Raw genomic sequence first — 18447 nt, 5'->3', positions numbered from 1 at the left:
TTTCAAAACGCAATGAGTACTCACCCAGATTTGTGAAAACTGTTTCTTTAACTGAACTTTACCTTATCAATAGAAAACAAGATTGTCTTTGAGACCAGCAAGGGAGAATACCCCATAAAGTATGAAGCCTAAGAAGATCCATAAAATACCATTGTACTGACAAATGAACCAGACAAAATCGCCAATCACATGTAATATAAACAACGTGTTGATCAAAGAAGGAACCTCCAAACATTCTCCCCCAAAACCATTGGTTTCATGTTACCTTTGCACACAACTTTGTCAAACCTGGTCAAACATTTCACGAACTTTGTTCGGTTAAGATGAACCTTTAATTTTTCTCCGTCACAGATAAGGTCAAAGAACTGTTTTTATATTTTCTTTTTTGTTGTCTGGGGCTTGCAGTGCCTCCTCGTGTTAGGTCCGCGGCCTTTCTCATGCATCCAACCCCTGAATGAAGTGCGCAGTTGTTGTTGCAGAACATCTAGAGACAGAGTTTTACGCTGCACAGCCTCGTTTGCATATCGCTGCTTATTGACCAGTAACAGAATGCGCCCTCTGTTTAGTATTCATAGAAGAAACCGTAACTCTGAAACTTGTACTTTGCCTGTTAGCTATTTGTTTAGACAAGCGGAGAAAGTCAGGGCAACCCCGTGTTTTCAAATTTCGCCTTGATTCACCGGAAGCTGTGTGTCCAGAACCCTGGACAACGGAGCCACAATTCTCTGAAAGAGGAAATGAGCATCAGTTGTTGCATTCTGCCTGATGCTGCCTCACGCAACAGTGAAGGTGGTCCTCTGGCAGATTTCACCACCCACTGGTCCTTGCCTTCCATTAGTTTGGTTTGACCTGGTGTTGGTTTGAGCTAACATGGGTATGATGCTCGTCCGTGCGTCTGTCCAGCAGCTTTGCCGTTTTTTGTTTACAAAAAAACAATCGCCTTACTGGCAGTACAAGTAACTTTCAACTTATCAAAGTCTCGTGGTCTTTGCCGACTACTTCTATTAGTCTTTTAAACGCACCTGAAACTTTTCGTTACATTTGAAGCTTTTTTAAGTTCAGTTGGAGACTAAAAGAAAAATAAACGAAACATGCCACAAAACAACTTGTTGTGGTAGAAGATAAACAGGAAAAAACATGGCTGTTGTGACCGTATCTCTTTTACGGTTGTCTGCGCTGCGACTTGCTGTCAGGCAAACTCAAGGATGGGGCCACCGACAGACGGGCTTGTCGCCAGTAAACAACAGGTTATATAAGATTGCGAGATACCGAAGAGAGAGAACTGGGGAGGATGGTAACAAAAAAAAAAAAAAAAAAAAAAAGAAAAAAAAAAGAGTTAACTTGCAAAACGGGCGAAATAGAGCCAAACCCGATGTTATCACTTTCTGCAGTTCAAAAAGGGCAACATTCTGTTTATTCAAAGAATGAAAAAATGTCTGTTAAAAAAATCATTTAATGTGATTAGTTTATTCATCTTTTACTAGAAAGATTTTTTACGCTAAAGTCTCTTCTTTTAATTAAAGTGGTAAATTAATTTTGTGAGTGAAACATAATTCATTTGCTCTAATGACATAAACGTAGTTTATCTATTGTTAATAATTTTTTTATGATTTGATTAAAGGTGTATTAATGCAAAAACTAAAATAGAGCAGGAGGCGATGTCATGCTATCTTCACGCAAGATTAGCGTGAAGAATGGTTGCTTTGCTCTTCTTCCAAATGCCATATTTGATGGAGTCTCTACTTGGAAGACCTTTGCATGACCTCGTCTGGAATGTCGAACAGAAACTGCAAAGACCAGTGAAAGTCAGGTGGACACAATATTCTAGAAGAACCCATTGAAATGTGACTGTGTCACCTTGCATCAGACGCTTTTACAAAAAGGTCTTCACCGACGAGTAGCTGAGCTTTGGCTATCTACCGGTAAAAAAAAATGTTCAGCCATTTTGAAGTTGAGGAGGTTCTGAACTCTGTTCATTTGAGTTATAGCTGTAGACTGGTTAGCAGACCCTTGCCTTGGAAGGCTTCTTCCATTTCTATGACTTCTCTGCAGCAGGCAAGATGTAAAAGACTTTTTTCCATGGTCTTGAAGGTTTTGTGTCTGCCTGCCTGCTGATGGGCGTCTGCTAGGCGAGTAGCTAAAAGTCTAACTGAGCCTGCACGAGGCTGTTGTCGGAAACCTTCTATCGTTGGGCCCATCATGCGTATGCGTAGAGGGGAGGTAATTAGAGGGATAATTTCGGCTCACAAGGCTCACGTCCTCATGTAAAATCTTTGCACTTGTTTACACCTCTTTCTTGCCTTCATTCGCATTTTTGTTTTGCAAGGCGCAGAAATTAGTTACCATAGTTAACTTGATGTAATTTTTTTAGTACCTTGACCTTTTTTGGTGATGGTGGTGTAGTTGGTTGTGGTCGCGGCGGCTCGAGGGAAAGGCCCTGGAAGATGACTTAGAAGACAAACCTACACATTGTAGCCTGTCCTCTGCTAGATCATGTAGAAGACAAGCCTTCACATTGTCGTCTGTCCTCTACTAGATGCAACAAAGTAACTCCCTCTGATCGATCAGCTTCTGCCATGCCAGCCCTTCTCTGTGCCTCCCTCTGGTGAACCTTGCAGGTAGTCGTGGCAAGATGCTTCACTAGGTCAAAGCATGAAGGCTTCCTAACTTCCGCTCCTTGATTGTATGTAAGGTGACTGGCTAAGGCAGCGGTTCTCAACCTGTGGGGCGCGACCCCCTGGGGGGTCGCGAAGTGCCTACAAGGGGGTCGCGAAGGTGGTCATTTTTTTAAAAAGATTCTTATACTGGTATTAGTGAAATTAGTTTACATTGTGTAACCGAGTGGTGCGGGGGCTCAAACTCCAAATCTCTTCTCCCTATTCAAGTACACTGTCTCGGCAATGCAGTGACTTCTCACTTCCTAAACTTAAAACACAATCCCCCTCTCAACAATTAAGCCTCCAATCTCCCTCCTCTCGCCTTTTGCCCTCTCTCTTCCCCAATCTCTCATCGCTGACTCCCCTCTCCCTCTCCAGTCACACCTCTCTTTTTTTTTAAACATCTAAAAGGCACGCATTCAGGAAACGTCCATCATTCACACCCTTTCATTCGCACGTGCTCAGTCCTAGTACTCTATAGGTCCCTGACAGAAGGCCATGACCAGACAAGGGAAGGACACCACCATATTGCAAACAACTGACAAGATGAATGCTTTCGTCCGAAAAATTTCGTTTTGGACGCAAAAGACAAAAGTTTGGACTCACTGCATGATCCACCGTGAAGTTCTAGCTTCCAAAGACTTGAGTGTTGAGTTGAACACAGTGCTAACAGATGTCATAAAAATGGTGAACTTTGTAAAGAACAGTTCTGCCAGATCTCGTCTGTTTTCTCTGATATGTCAGGACATGGGAGCCGACTATGACACCTTGCTCTATTACTGCGAATCAAGGTGGTTGTCGCGTGGAAAAGCTCTCGCAAGAGTCTTTGAATTGCGGGAAGAATTGTGGGTGTTTCTGAAGGAGAACTCTTTCAACAAGGCTGACCTGCTTAAGAACGACCGAGGGCTGCTGCTAATGGCATATTTATCGGACATATTTGAGAAGCTGAACGTTGTGAATACTTCTATGCAAGGGAAAGACACCACCATATTACAAACAACTGACAAGATGAATGCTTTCGTTCGAAAAATTTCGTTGTGGACGCAAAAGATACGCCAAGAAAATAGTTTTGATATGTTTCCGTGCTTGTGTAAGTGCAAGGCTGACGTTAACTTGAATCTTGATCAGGTGAAGAAGGTAATTATTGCCCATCTAAACGGACTGCAAGAAAGGTTTCAGCATTACTTCGCTGAAATTGATGTGACTAAATACGATTGGATTCGTAATCCATTTCTGGCTGATCCTAGCACAAGCGGGTTGTGCACAGAAGAAGAGCAGCTCATCAACCTTTCGAGTGACCAATCCCTGAAAATGGTCTTCCAAACAACACCAGTGACAACATTCTGGATTAGCATCAACGGTGCTTTCTGAGAAAGCAATGAAAGTTCTGCTGCCATTTTCAACTTCATATATGTGTGAGCAAGGATTTTCAGCATTGGCAGCACTGAAGTCGAAATACAGAAATCGTGTGGACGCAGAGGCTGAGCTGCGAATAGCAGTGGGTACGAACACCGCAACTAGGTTTGCTTCTCTATGCAACAGCAAGCAGGCTCAACCTTCTCATTAATCAAAGTGAGTGTCCAATAAAATAATATTTATTAGCACCACAGAATTTGCTTTAGTAAAATGTCATTAACAGTTATACTTCTTGCAGATACGAACTTTGTTCTTCCGTTGTTGATTTCCTCGACGCGGCGTTCGAGGTTAGCTAAGGCTCCCCCCCCCCGCTCTTCCACCGACGTAGCTGGCTAAGGGGGTCGCGGACGTACCGGTGTTCGTCAGGGGGGTCGCCACATGTAAAAGGTTGAGAACCGCTGGGCTAAGGTGTCCATACGCTACTCCCCGGGTGCTTAGTCAATGAAATTCTCATTTCATCTCAAAGTCTTTGATGTTCGTCTCGATATCTACTGTCATGGTTTAATAGGATAAAGAAAAGTAAACTTGTTGAGTTTTAGTTTGATTATCAATCAACTGCTTCATTTTGTGTTTGATTATTGCCGCTGTTGTCTAATCAAAACTGGTCCTAACCTCTGATCTTGGTCTGCCACTGTTTGTGATGGTTGATCAAAGCTATTTGAAAATCTTTTATCTCTTTATAGTGACATTGGCTGAAGAATAACCTGCGCTGTTAACCATCTACAATTAACTAAAACATGTTTGTATTACTCGCTGAGGATGGCCGCTCAGTAATTCATCCAGAAATAGCATTGTTTTGGTTTTGGTTTTCAATCACTTGCATGTCAAACGTAATGTTTGTCTCTTATCCGTCGCTTGTTTTGCAATCCTGAGGGTTTATATTTAATACAACCAGGACCGATGGATGCACACGTGATGTGAGCAAGTCAGATATTCAATTAAAGAGTTATTTTAGTTTCATGGTTGCTGCGACCTTCCTTAAAAGAGAAGAAAGTTTCCGGCAGCTGAAAGGTTAAAGTACACAATATTTATTATACAAACAGTGCAAGCAACTAAAATAGACAGATTATGGCGATGAATGAATCATTGAGAACAGAAATGCCTTTTGTCACTCAAATTGAGTGCTATTATCTGGTCTGGTATCGTGTTTTTCCCTCAAATTGTCACAGCGACCGAAAACGATGTGGGACCGTCTGGACAGCTAATTACAGAAAGAAGTATATATATATATATTCCCATCTGGAATATACCGATGAAGCCAGTGTAAACAGTTTGTATATCATTTCTCTGATGTAGACTACACGGGAGTCTTGGAACACATCTAATGGCTCTGGAAATGTATCCATCCTCCTTACATTTTCGAAGATTTGAAGGCCTATTACTTGAACCACCGTTGATGTTGTTCATGTATTTTGAGTGATTGCGAGAAAAAAAATATTCCCAGAGGCTTGCTTAGGTCAAGCAAGTAGTCGCAGTGAGTGGCACATCGTGCAACCTGTTGGTCTCCAGCCCATGTCTGGTCAGGGTTACGGGTTTGGGATGACGGTAAGCCGCCATGAGTTGTTCTCTTCCACTGAGCTGATATTTAATTTAATAAATATGTGACATAATATCTGAAATTCCAAATCGAAGTCGCACCAAACATTTCTAGTGAATCTATGAAATTGAAACATTCTCTCTGTGTGTCACAGATTTAAACTGACTTAAAAAAAATTAGTCACTGCAATTGATGCTATAATTCCATTCTTGCCAGTGGCAATCAATCATCATTTGTTTAAAATATTTAATAAAATTGTAAACTGCTGCCACTCCTCGATTTAGTCAAACATGTACAACACCATACCTAAAAAGAATAAACCTTATCTTAGAAAATCTTAGAAAACTGTGACATCCCAGTGAAGTAGGTCTTACTGTGTTAAAGAACATCACTGCTTCCCAACATCAAGAAGCGGGGATGAAAATAATAACTAACAAGTGAAGTAACTAGCAAGTGAATGTTCTAGATGACTACTAAACTTTCACATCCTCTCATCTGCTGCTTTCCGAAATGGAATTAATACCACCAGACCATGTGTGATCTGATGTTTTTCTGGCAACAAAAGCAAACACTCACTTCAGAGTCATTACCATTAAAAGCGATAAAAGGTTGTGCTTTCCATCATCATGGATAATAATCAGCAATTTCATCCTGAAGAAAAAAAAATCCTAATCTCGTTGCCTTAAACAGTCCTGGTAGCTAGGAAAAGGCGCTTAGTTCTACTTGGTCCGAACAGAGCTACATCTCGCAGCCTCTCACAGAAGCCTCGGAGGATTTGGATCAGTTTTTGTCGAAAGTATTTCCAGCCGAAAAAGCAAGTACAAAATGAGTGGCAGTATAAGCAGTCCATCCATCATCATTAAGAATGGAATCCCGACAGTTATGGCTCTCCAGCCACTCTGCCTCCTTGATTGAGTCTTGAGGCATCGGACTTCCATCTCAGACATGTCTGTCTGTCTGTCTGTCTGTCTGCCTGTCCATTTCCGTGGATGCGCGGTCACTCTTCTAACTACGTCACTTCCTGTCACTCATGTCTGTCTTCTTTTCTTCTGTCATTCCTTCCCCATCTTCATTTATGATTGTAATATCTGTTTTGAAGTCACCGACATCTTGGATTTTATAGGGTTGTGAGGAAGTGGTGTGTCGTTACTTTCTCGTCCCTCGTTACTTTCGTCTTTTGTTTTTGTAACTGGTCATCGTTTTGATTGTTAGGCTTACATCATTTTTTTTTGTTTTGTTCTGAACAAATGGAACTTTTCTGTCTAAAGATTCAACAGCCTCAGGTGACTGAGATTATGTATAATTCACGGCTAAATAGCAGCTACAACAGATGAATAGTCTGATAAGCTGCCATTGATCAACATTACCTATGGAACCCAACACTTATGGCACTAGCTATGTGTTGAAGTGTCTGTTAAACTAATAAAAATGTCACATTTTCACAACGACATAGACTGAAAAATATTATAAAGAAATAATTTTATTGGTGGCAGTTAACTTTGTCAACCAGACTTCGAGGAAATGAACTAGAGTAGAGCCCGAGCATTTTTACCGAACTGATGTTTAGCAAGGAACGAACAACAACTTGTCGGCTTCCAGTGCAGTTTCTTTTAAAATCCACTTCTTTTGAAATCTTGAATACACCATAGTCAGAGGTATTGATGATAAAATATCAGTTAAATATAAAAATGTATATTACATATAAAAGCATAGATTGCATCGCTTTCAAGCCTTTTCTTCAAATCAATACAGAATAATGATAATATTTAAAAGACAGTATAGGAAAGATGTATTAAGAGTAAAAGAAAAATGAACTTAAAAAAAAAACGAAAGAAAGAACTAATACTTAAACGAAAAACTTGTTTTTCACAAAATTGGGATGAGAAGAAAAGGGTTTAAAAAAATGAGCAAGATAAAAGGCTTGAGATCGGCTCAACAAAACAATGAAACCAAGAGAACAGAGAAAAGAAAAAAGAAATGACAATTTAAAATGTAGGAAAGCAAAAAGGTAAAAAAGAAAAACACCAGTTGCGAAGGCACAAACTAGGAAAACAAACAGCTATAAACCTCCATAAAAATTGCAGTACAGAACAGCCATTGCATTGAATATGAGATGGAAGGAAAGAAGAACGATAAAGGACTGAAAAAAAAACCGATCATAGATTATGAGATGTGGATACACTTAAATGTCTAGTCGGAATTACTTCCAAAAAGCATGTAATCCTAAGTAAACTCTTGTCATCCTGATTCGGTGTGTTTAATGAGCCATTGATCAAACATTTTCTATGTTTTGGTTTTGATGCTAATTCCTGGGATTCTGCGGATTTCCTGAGATTACATCGGGAAACCCGTCAAAGGTGAATGGTCAGGAGTGATAACCTTTCAGAGTTACTTTTTTATTTATAAATATGATATGTTTGTTTAGCTACCTCTGTGTTTGGCTCTCATCACGGGTTTTTTAAATTTGTTTTTTTGTTTCTTTGTTTTGTTTCTTTTTTTTCTTTTTGTTGTTGTTGTTGTTGTTTTGTTGGTTTTTTTTTTTGTTTTTTGTTTTTTTTTGAAAATGTTTGTTTTCATGAACATGATTCTCAAACTTGTTTGTAGGGAAAAACTTTGACGATGAAGTCCTTTGCCCGCAAACCCTCCCCCACCCCACATGTGCAACCACGCACATTGCATTGCATTTAAGCAGACGACAAACTTTATAATTTAAAAGGAAATTTGAAATTAAATCTTACAGGTTTTAACTTGTGTATAAATCTGTAGCTACTAGGTTATGTTGACAGCTTTAGTCTAGACACCTAGTATGGTTTGAAGTGTCATATTGTCTACAAGGTAATCGAGGACAGTGCATTGAGATAATCTGATTCTCACACACACACAGGCAACCCACACTCCCTCCCGCCTTCTCTTCCCCCCAATCTCACACACACCAACATATCCATCCACTAGTCCTCCCGTTAGCGAGAGAGAGAGAGACAGTGTGCTGTTACTGATGATATTTCCCCGAAACGAAGGATTGGCAAAGGATCGTGTGGTTGCCTCAATCCTTTACTGATCAGTGATTACCTCACCTGCAGCAGCAATCCATGTATTCGCATCGCCTTCAATCCTTCAATCATCAATGTCTAAATATCCTCAGACTTTCAACCTATGTCCATGTTTTCATAAAGGCGAGTACTCACGCGTACAAACAGGTTCGCTTTATTCTGAGCCTCGCGTAAACAAGATCAGAGAACTGTTCCACTAGTCTTTAATGATTCGAGTTACCGCCGCTGCTTGAAGCCAGAGGGCAGTGACGGCCTTTGAATATGTCGGAGCTGGTATAAAAAATCGTCTCATCAAAAATTATGTTGGAAAATAGTTTGATAAACTCGTCAAAGACAACCATATTCGGCAGAGATAAATCAACATTTCCGCTGGCGGACATTTTACACACAACAGTCGTTAAACCGCCAGGAGGCACATGATAGGGACAGGTGAACCACTCACTCCATCAATACTGCAAATAGGGTCAAAGGTTAGATACCAACGACCCGAGTGACTATCGTCGTCAACTTGGCAGATTAGTTGCCTGATGGTGGTTTGTGATAACCTGGTAGGACTTCCTCTCGGCGAAGAACAGAATTTCGATACAACGAATTATTTATTCTTATAAGTTCTCGTAAATCGGGATATAAATTTCAAATGTAGGTTTGAGACGTTTCATCTTTACTTTAGAGAAAAAAGTAATATTATACAATTAGAATCGTAACAAATTTTGAATTTGGAAGACAAACGACATGTTACTATTTTTCCTGACATAGGACAACATTAATTGTAAACATGAGCTTAAGTCTTTCACCTGTTTGTTTACAGCCTTGTTTTGTAAACAGGTTCATGGGAATTGCATGTGCTCGTTCAGTCTTTCGCTTTAGACATGAGTGTAAGGAGTTCATCGGGATTTTGCAGTTCACCAATTTTGCAATCATATGTGAGATTTTTAGAACTTGATTTTCATAGTCAAATAGTTGTGGTGAGCATACTTTCCCCACAGACGCAGGGACTGGGAGACCCTTCTGTAGAGACATTTGTCATGAAAAGTACGGCAGGGACTTTCATAAAACATTTTTGTCACATTTCCAGGGACTGTTTAATGTCTCTTTCTCTCTGGATGTGATATCTGTTAGCAGGACTGTGTTCTCTTTCTCTCTCTCTCTACATATATATAATTATCTCAGTAATCTAACATCAGTTGCCGACTTGCACCTACACCCAGCCATTCAGCAAGAAAGCCGAGCTTAATCGTGAGTAAAATGGAATCTTTGTGCGCGTGTATCGCTAAAAGCAAATAAGTCAGTCAGCCAGCAAGAAAGAGGGAAGGAAATAAAGGATGTACTTTTGAGAGGATTCAGCCTCCAGCAATCTAACTTTCTCAGTCTGGCAGTTTTCTGATGCCATGGTGTGGAAGGTCAGAGCTCTACAACTTAAAGCTCTCTTGTGTCCATGTGTGGAACTTTATCACCGTATTTCGTGTATAATCACAGAATCAGAAGAACACAGAGGCAAGATTAAAGCTGTGTGTTTAACCCTTTAGAGGATGTGCAATGATTCATTGTCAATGAACTAAATAGGCAGACAAAATTACAAAAGAATTCCTTCAAATGCGTTTTTACTTTTATCGTTTATAGAGGATGGAGGAGTTAGTGAAAAGAGATATTTTCAAGAATTGTTTTAGAGAAACTATAAAGGCTGTGTTTTTATTGAGAATAAGTGTTGTAAGAAATCTGATAGTTGTGTTAAACGAGGAAGGTGAGTTGTCCAGATTTTCAGTGTAACTGTATGTGCTTATGGAGTGGTGTATGTGCTGGAGGCGGTTAATAGCTGTGTTTATTTGAGATTCATCTTCACTACAACAATGAGCTTCTATCAGGGAGACAAACACCAATCAAAGGAAGAGAGTGAATTAGTAAAAGCATTGAAAAGGATTGATACTATAACAAGACAAACCTTTTTTGAGTAATGCTGGGATCTATGGGCTTCAGCCATGTATGGTTAAACCAGTGGGGGATGGGTAATTAAAATGTTTTTGTGAACCAGTTTCCGAAGAATAACTGATGTTGGTCAGAGAGAATGGATTGTTCGAATGAGACACAGTGTGTGTGTGTGTGTGCATGTGTGTGTGTGCATGTGTGTGTGTGCATGTGTGTGTGTGTGTGTGTGCAGGTTTAATATATTCATAAAAATGTCAGGGTCTCAGCTTCCTCTTAACCAACAATGTAGGTAGGAAAGTAGAGCAGAACGATGGAAGAAAGAATATGAATGCGACCAGGGAATTATCAATTGTGGACGATCGTTGCTAACAAATTTACACCTAATATCTTCAATTTAATTGTGATGGCTATCTTTTTACTGGTTTCCTTGGAAACGGAGTCATTATAAAAGCATTCACGTGTCGCGTGATGAGGTTGCACGATGGCTCTCAGTAATTAGGTCGGTAGGAGATATTAATGGAGGTAGGCTTTTTGATAGAAATAGGGCAAACTAAACAAAACCAAAGAAAAAATAGTAAATGAGTTTGAGAGATGAGTCAAGAATAGAAAAAAGACATAAAAGAAAAGACAATACAAAAATGGACGAAGCGAGAGTTGAACGAGAACGAAAGAGAAAAAAATTGGACTGACAGCTCGTCAGAAGGGTAGAGACAGAGGTACAGAGTGAAAGCAAGTTTCTATCATTTAACACCAAGATAAATAGGGATGGTGAGCGAAGATGGCAGCATACATTTATGAACTGCAGCTGAATTTTAAGTGTGAATTCCTGCAGGTTACTGTCTACGAAGTCAGGAAGTGTGTCTGGTCCTGATCGTAGGACAGAAGAGTTAGTCTGTGATCTTGGGATCTGGACAGGAAGTGTTTGTCTGTCATCTTGGGCTCGTCAACTGCCGGGTAAGAACTTGTCGATCTGGATATGATTGAGATAAGCAAATTTAGGCGGGAGACGAAGGGAATGTACCGGTTTCCGACACTTCAGAAGTTTTGGCAGCGTCACCAGGAGTAAGGCGGATGTTACAATGATACTTGAGAAGCAAGAAATCGTATATTGAGCACAAAAATAGGCGAAATTTCTTTCTTTCTCTCTCTCTCCCGCATATCAACCCTCCCGCCGACCTACGCATGCACACATATCTACACAGCTAAACATGCACAACTTGAAACACTGACACATTGATAAATCGTCTACACACACGCACACTTGGATACTGATTGGCACGTGCTCATAAATAATAGTCATCTAGATGTCCTTTCAAGTGTCAAGCGCATATAGAAAAAAAGAACTCAGACAAAAGAAGAAAAAGAGATGGAGAAGAAGTTCAAAAGGACGAAAAGGAAAATAGAAAAGGAGGAATAAAGAAAAACGAAAAAAAGCATAGGAATGCAGAAGAAGGAGAAAAAAACATATGAATAGAAAAAAATAGTAGGAAAAGCAAAGTCAATAAAAATCCAGGATCAATAAAGAAGGATAGACAGGATCGAAGCTAACGAGAAGGAGTAAGATTTGTGGCTGGGAAGCCATGGAAAAATGACAGCACTTAGAACGAAATGAAGGTATCATAGAGATACTCACGGGAGATAGCGATGGGAACACCAAGACTGCAGCCAGTCTCGTCCCTTGATTTGAATACAAAGGTTATCACTACTTCGACCTCGTCGACCCCGACAACCTCTTGACCTCCTTTACAAGTCACGCACAACACGGTAAATGGACAGACCGGCGGGAAAACAAACTCAAAAGACAGATAGAAACGGAAAGGTGCGTCTGCGTGCGCGCGCGTGTGTATTTGTGTTAAGTGCGCATGTGTGCGTGTGCGTGTGCGTGTGTACATGCGTTTAGGTGTGTGGTGTGTGTGTGTGTAAAAGAGAATTTGAAAGCAGGAGAGAGAGAGAGCAAGGAGAATGTGTGGGCGTTGAATATTTGCGCACATTCTCTCCTATATCAACATTATATTAAGAAGTTTAATTCATTTGCTATGTCCTTGCAATCATCGGGTTTCCTGATGTTTATTCACAACGAATCGTTAAATACAACAGAAACAGGTCATCGAAGAAAAAATATCTTTAAAAGATGCCATGGTTAAAATTGTAAGATGTCTGGCTTAAAATCTCTTATTCCAGTCTTCAGAATTTATCCGCAGTTCTTAAGATTGTCAGACGGGCAGGTCTACTGTTTCCTGGTCTTTAAATGTCAGCTTTGATTGTTTACAGATGCCAAAAATTTAAAACGTTTGTTGTTATAGTAATAGTCTTTCAGAAAGTGGATAGTCATTCAGAAAACAGTTGTCTGATGTCTGATGATTAATTGCCATGTAAACAGATTTGTTGATAAAAGAATGTACTTTTTTTAACTCATCAACCATCTACATCGTGTATCCATCAATACCAATCCAGGCCTCTTCTATTTTTAGATATAACAGGATATCATTCAGTAGGGAATTCTCACAAGGGCCGGAGACTGTCCCCTGGCCATTTCCATCTGTTGTCAAGGTAACATGCGGGATTTGCAGATGGAATTAGTTGGAAAAAACTGTACCTGGATGAGATCCACGGTTGCCACTCTAAAGGTAATTGTTAGTAAAATGAGGATGGTGATGCTGATACGTTTGTTTAAAGAGCTGGGAGGCTAAAGTTCCACCTTGTTATAGCCGACAGCCCCTTGTCATACCACTTGGTGCCGTTGAACCGTAACGTATTCTTCCCTCTGGACCAAGCTTCACTTATTTCCTCTGCTCTTCCTCTTTTTCCTGAACTTACATAGTGTCTACCACGGCGACTACTTGTGACTGAGACATGATGTGTGAGACAGGAACCACTGGAGTCTTGTATCAGCTGAATGACTAAGGGGTGAAGGAATATCTCTGGCTTTGTAAGGTTTTTAAGACATCTTCCATTTTTTTGCGGGCAAGTATGCGTGTAAGAGGCGAATGTACGTTTGCTATTAATTTTCGTAACTCAGACAGAAAGTGGATTGGGGAGATGTGAGAGGAGGGGATGATGTTTTTAAGGAGTATGTTACCAGCAGGGACACTAAAATTGTGGAAATAATAATAAACAACTTTATTATTGTTGTTTTATTATTGTTATTGTTATTTTTGTTGTTATTGTTGTTATTGTTATTGTTGATGCGTCTGTGCTTCAGAATATGTTTAACACGAATCTCGCTCCATGGTGGTCATTTGTTAATACTATTTAACATTGTCCTATTTGGTTCATTGTACGCAGATTATCGGGTGTTGGCAGGTGGACTATTTGATGCTATCTTATTCGGGTGTATATAAAAATACAAGTTAGCACTCTTTTCTTTGGTCGTTAGCATAGCACGCTCTTTGGCATTGTCTCTCTCTCTATATATATATATAAAATTATATGTCGTCTGGTTTACCTATCCTAATACAGGGCTCGTGGCCTTAGTTGTTGGCTCGGTGTAAAATACTAATTCCCCCTGACTTACCTATCCTGTCAGTATGGATGCATAAACACTTCAAACTTAACAGAAAAATGATACCGAAAGTCATTGTAGGGCTCATGTTACTCAGTTCCATCTCAAATAACTGTACTTCATGCTACGGATCGACACACAAACTGTCAGACGACTGTATTTGTTCAGCGCAAGAAGTTTTGAAAAGAAGTGCAAGTGCAGGGCGCCAGACGGCCAGACAGCCAGACAGCCATTCAGGCCAAAGGTGTCCTCTGTCCATCACCATCATCTCAAGGCGGGAAGCGTAACGTTGCACGCCACTCAAACAGCTGGAAATGACCTATCGGCCTTGACCTCCCATTGAATGTTATCATGTCGAGGGGTGGGTGGCGCGATTAAAGAGCCGCCATGTGAGTTGATGGCTCGCTAACACTTATCACAAGCCGCTCTCGTCAGTATCTGACGAAAGATAAGAGAACAAGCTCCGGCGAGCGATCTGAAGGCAACAAACGCGGGTGGCTGCTTCATTGATAACGGTCAACAGCAGGGTAGTTGTCCACATCCCGGCAATCAGCGGGTGCAAGTGGTTGACGTCTACCCGCAGGCTTTGTTTTTGTCTTTTGTTGCATGTGCTAGTCGACTGGTTCGCTTGTTTGCTGCTGCTGGCAACAACTAAAACTCAGAGCTTAAAAGGCAACAACTTTCCCCTCTGACTGTTACCTTCAGTTCTTCGTCTTTAGGATAAACAAAAACTCGAAGAACTTAAGGCGATCACTGTGTTTACTTCTTCATAATAGTAGTAGTAATCATCATCATCATCATCATCATCATCTGCGTGCGTGTGTTTGTGAGGAAGGGGGAGCGCATAAAGCACGATCTATGATGCATAAAAAAATAATTTGTGAATTTTCCTGCAAAAAGAAGATTAAAAACTGTCCGGAGATTTTGAACCAAAAGGGAATAGAAAAAAATAGACATTGCCAAATAAACAATATTATCAAGAACAAAAAACGAAAAATGACCAATGCCCTGATGCATTATAAAAAGTAGTGAATGGCTTAATGTTAGAAGGCTACTCACAGGTGTCTGACGCGAGGGTTGATTTCTCGGGGTACTTCTGTCAGGTTCTGACCAGAGCAGTCCACCCTCAGTTCGGCCCCCACCTCCGTGCACAGACACTTTGCAGGGCAGGACAGGGCACTGGTGTCGGCGGCAAGCTGTGGCTGTCCCAAAGCCACCACCAGACTGTGGGCCAGTGCCAGACAGGGTACGATAATCATATTCACACAATATATCGAACAGGTCGCTTTGTTCTTTCGCCGCAATTTCGAGAGTCCAGGGACAGGCCTGCCATCGCCACGGACCAGAGGAACAGCAAAGCCAGCCTCGGCAACGACGGTCCTGCGGATGCTTGGCTGGGGAAAGCCACTGGCATCTGTTCTGGTTGTCATGGATGTTGGTGGTGGTGGGAACGCACGAGACGTTCGTGGCTGACGGCACTGGCGGTGTGGCTGGCACAGTGTCGAGGCGCTGTGCAGTATTTGATTCAGTGAGTCTATCAGCACAACTACTGTCTTGTCTTGTCCGTCCCTGTGCTTGTCATGCTTGCCGCGGTATCTTTTCACCTGCACAGGCGTTTGTCGTATCGCACGCGACGCAGTTTGTGAAAGGTCAAAAAGAAAGGAAGAAAACACAAAGCACGTGACGCTGTTTCTATCCTTGACACCTTTCGTCCCAGAAAAAAAGAACTAAAAAATTATTCACGTTTAAGATTTTTTCTCCTGGTTTAATCTGCGCTTTTTCTGTTTGAACTGTTAAAAACCTGTTTTTCAAAATATCTTCATTTCTTTTTGTCTCAGGTAGGACTGTCTCCTCGTTGGTCAGTAGCTCGCGCTCTTCTGTAAGTTTGGGAGGAGCAGCTTGCGAATATTTGCACGCAGCCTCCTGGTCCTTGGTGGTCTGGCAGCCAACCCCCGGCCTGCCAGGAGCGACTGCAGTGAGTCTGTCAGGGCGGAGTCGGGTGTCACCAGTCGGCAAAGACAAAGAGAGGGACATCTGAAAAAAAATATATTATTATTCATAGCAGAAATATGCTGTACATATGTACAAGTATATACTTATGAGATAGGTCTGATGATGAGGAATGTTACACTTACCCTGTCGGTCTACTGGTATAATTTGCACACTGGGTATGCTGCTAAGCTGTCTACACTTGCATTACTGATATCTGGTAATTACTTGTACGCAATAGGTCTACGGCTAGTGTATCTTACACTTTAAAGGTCAAAGGTCTGACAAGACAGGAGTGTTTGATATTAACTGCCTCATCTGTCACCAAACCTAACCTTACAGTAACCCTGTCTAAAACCTGGTTTAGATTGGGACACAAAGTTTAACAGCTATATTTTAAATATATCCACCTGTAGGAACATGAAAATGAGACAAAAACTGTAGAAAAGGACAGAAAGAACACATGAACACTCATGAATACCGGCCCAAGAAGGCGCCATTGAATTTCATTGAACCATTTCTTTTACAGCATTCTTGTTGAAAGTGTTTAGTCACCATGCTAGTTACATTTTTTAATTGGAGAAAACACTTCTAATTAATATTTGAAACGCCTGCGCTTCTTGAACTTCCAGCAACAAATTTGAGATGAAACATCATGACACGGCATGATGTGCAAAACAACTGGATGAATAATATTCTGGGTCATTTGAGTCCTTTACTCTTTTTAATTATAGGTGACATTAAATTTTCTACAGATAAATAAAGGTCGTGCAAAGAACATAACCACGTGACATCTAGATAATTTTGATTAAAACTCGATATTTGTATGGGAGAGCTATTTCATTCACGTCAGCAACATAAAAATCATTTCAGCGCAAAAGGAATATAATTAGAAAGCGAATTTTTTTTTTTTTATATTCCAGAATGTTATTATCATTCAACGGACGAAGCCTATTTGCACTGATATTTCTAAGAGGATTTTTGAAACTTTTTTTAATATTAGCTAGAATTACACCTAAGGGACTTGGTAGTCTGACACCTACCAGCAGTTTTTGTTTTGTCGGTCATTCCCTCCAAACACCAAACAGAATGATCTATGGCGATCTAGGATGGTTTCCACTATTGGTGACTACAAAAGCTAAATGTACTTAAGTACTGGCTTTGTCTTATTTATGTCAACCACGCGAGACTTCGCAAAAAAAAGCTTCCATGTTATATTATCTTCAAGAAAACGTAAACATACTCGGACTTTCTTTGTAAAAGAACTTTTCTGTGTTAATGGCTTTGGATTTGTATGACTTCGGTAAAGTGTCGGTAAGAAGAACAAGTAATAGTCCGCATCATGGAGGCCAGAAAGAAACTCCAACATAATGTTCTTGTCACAGAGGTAAACTTCGGATCCATTATCACAAAAGTCTGATCATCGTTAAAAATATGGGCTCTACATTTCTTTATCAACAAATTTATACGGTTGAGCAGGTTTAGGTTAGAGAATATCTAGAAAAGGTTAAACGAGTTTTAGCCTGGTTAGAAAAAGAACGATCTTGACAGTTCTTGACCTTGTTAGCTCATGTCGAAAGTTCATAGCTTGAATTTTTCAAAAAATAAATAGGCGCGGAGGAGAAATAATTGGTTCATTTTGAGCAGAAACAAACAGCAAGCCCTGGCTCAGGGATCGATCTTTCTAGAAGAACAAAATGTCGGTGCTTGTTTGATTGTGGGCGGGAAGACAGAGGCTAATTAAGACAAAGGTTTGAAACTGCCTGAAAAAAAACTTATTCTGAAGTTTTCTGTCGTTGGTTTACTTGTTTAATAACGATAAGGGGGAAAAAGATAACATTAGAGAATCAACATTTTGCATTGGACGAACCCATGAGGTAGAGCCGCTCACTTTTGGATCACGATTGAAAGCAAACATTTGAATTTGAGTTTTCGTTCAGTACTTCTTCTTGCTTCAGCATAAAGACCAAAAATCGAAGAACAAATAAAACTAAAGCCTAATTTTGAGGCTGAAATGAAGAAAAAAGATGATGATGATGATGATGATGATGATTAATTAGGATTACATTTAATTTAGTACTCTCTTGTTACTCACTCATATATTTATACATTGCAAACATTACCAAGGGCAATTTATGACTCAAGGTCTTTAATGTGAAAAACAAAAAAATTCATGCAGATAAAAAAGATCATGTTGCAAGGGAATATTTATTTTAGTCTTTGCCTTCAGGTAAGAAATGATAAGATAGAAACTAACAAAATAACAAAAATAATAAAAACAAATTACAAAGTGAGAACTTGTAAGTCAGACATTTGAAGTAAGCAACCCTAAGCTTTATTACTTTGTGTCTTAGGTTTTGTCTGATACCTACC

General features: G+C 40.2%; 1 protein-coding gene across 1 annotated transcript in view; it reads right to left on the bottom strand.

Moving 5' to 3' along the window:
* The window catches only part of LOC112558949 (leucine-rich repeat-containing G-protein coupled receptor 5-like), a 46232-nt gene extending 30171 nt beyond the window's left edge, over positions 1–16061 (bottom strand). Inside the window, 1 exon segment of the mRNA XM_025229720.1 lies at positions 15145–16061. Within this exon segment, the coding sequence (XP_025085505.1) occupies positions 15145–15515 (371 nt within the window). The 5' untranslated portion in view covers positions 15516–16061.
* Positions 16062–18447: the final 2386 nt, after the last annotated feature.

The sequence above is a fragment of the Pomacea canaliculata genome, linkage group LG3 (genome assembly GCF_003073045.1).
Source record: "Pomacea canaliculata isolate SZHN2017 linkage group LG3, ASM307304v1, whole genome shotgun sequence".
Classification (NCBI taxonomy): Eukaryota; Metazoa; Mollusca; class Gastropoda; order Architaenioglossa; family Ampullariidae; genus Pomacea; species Pomacea canaliculata.
Note: the sequence above shows the minus strand (reverse complement) of the source record. Positions and strands in the feature narration are given on the sequence as shown.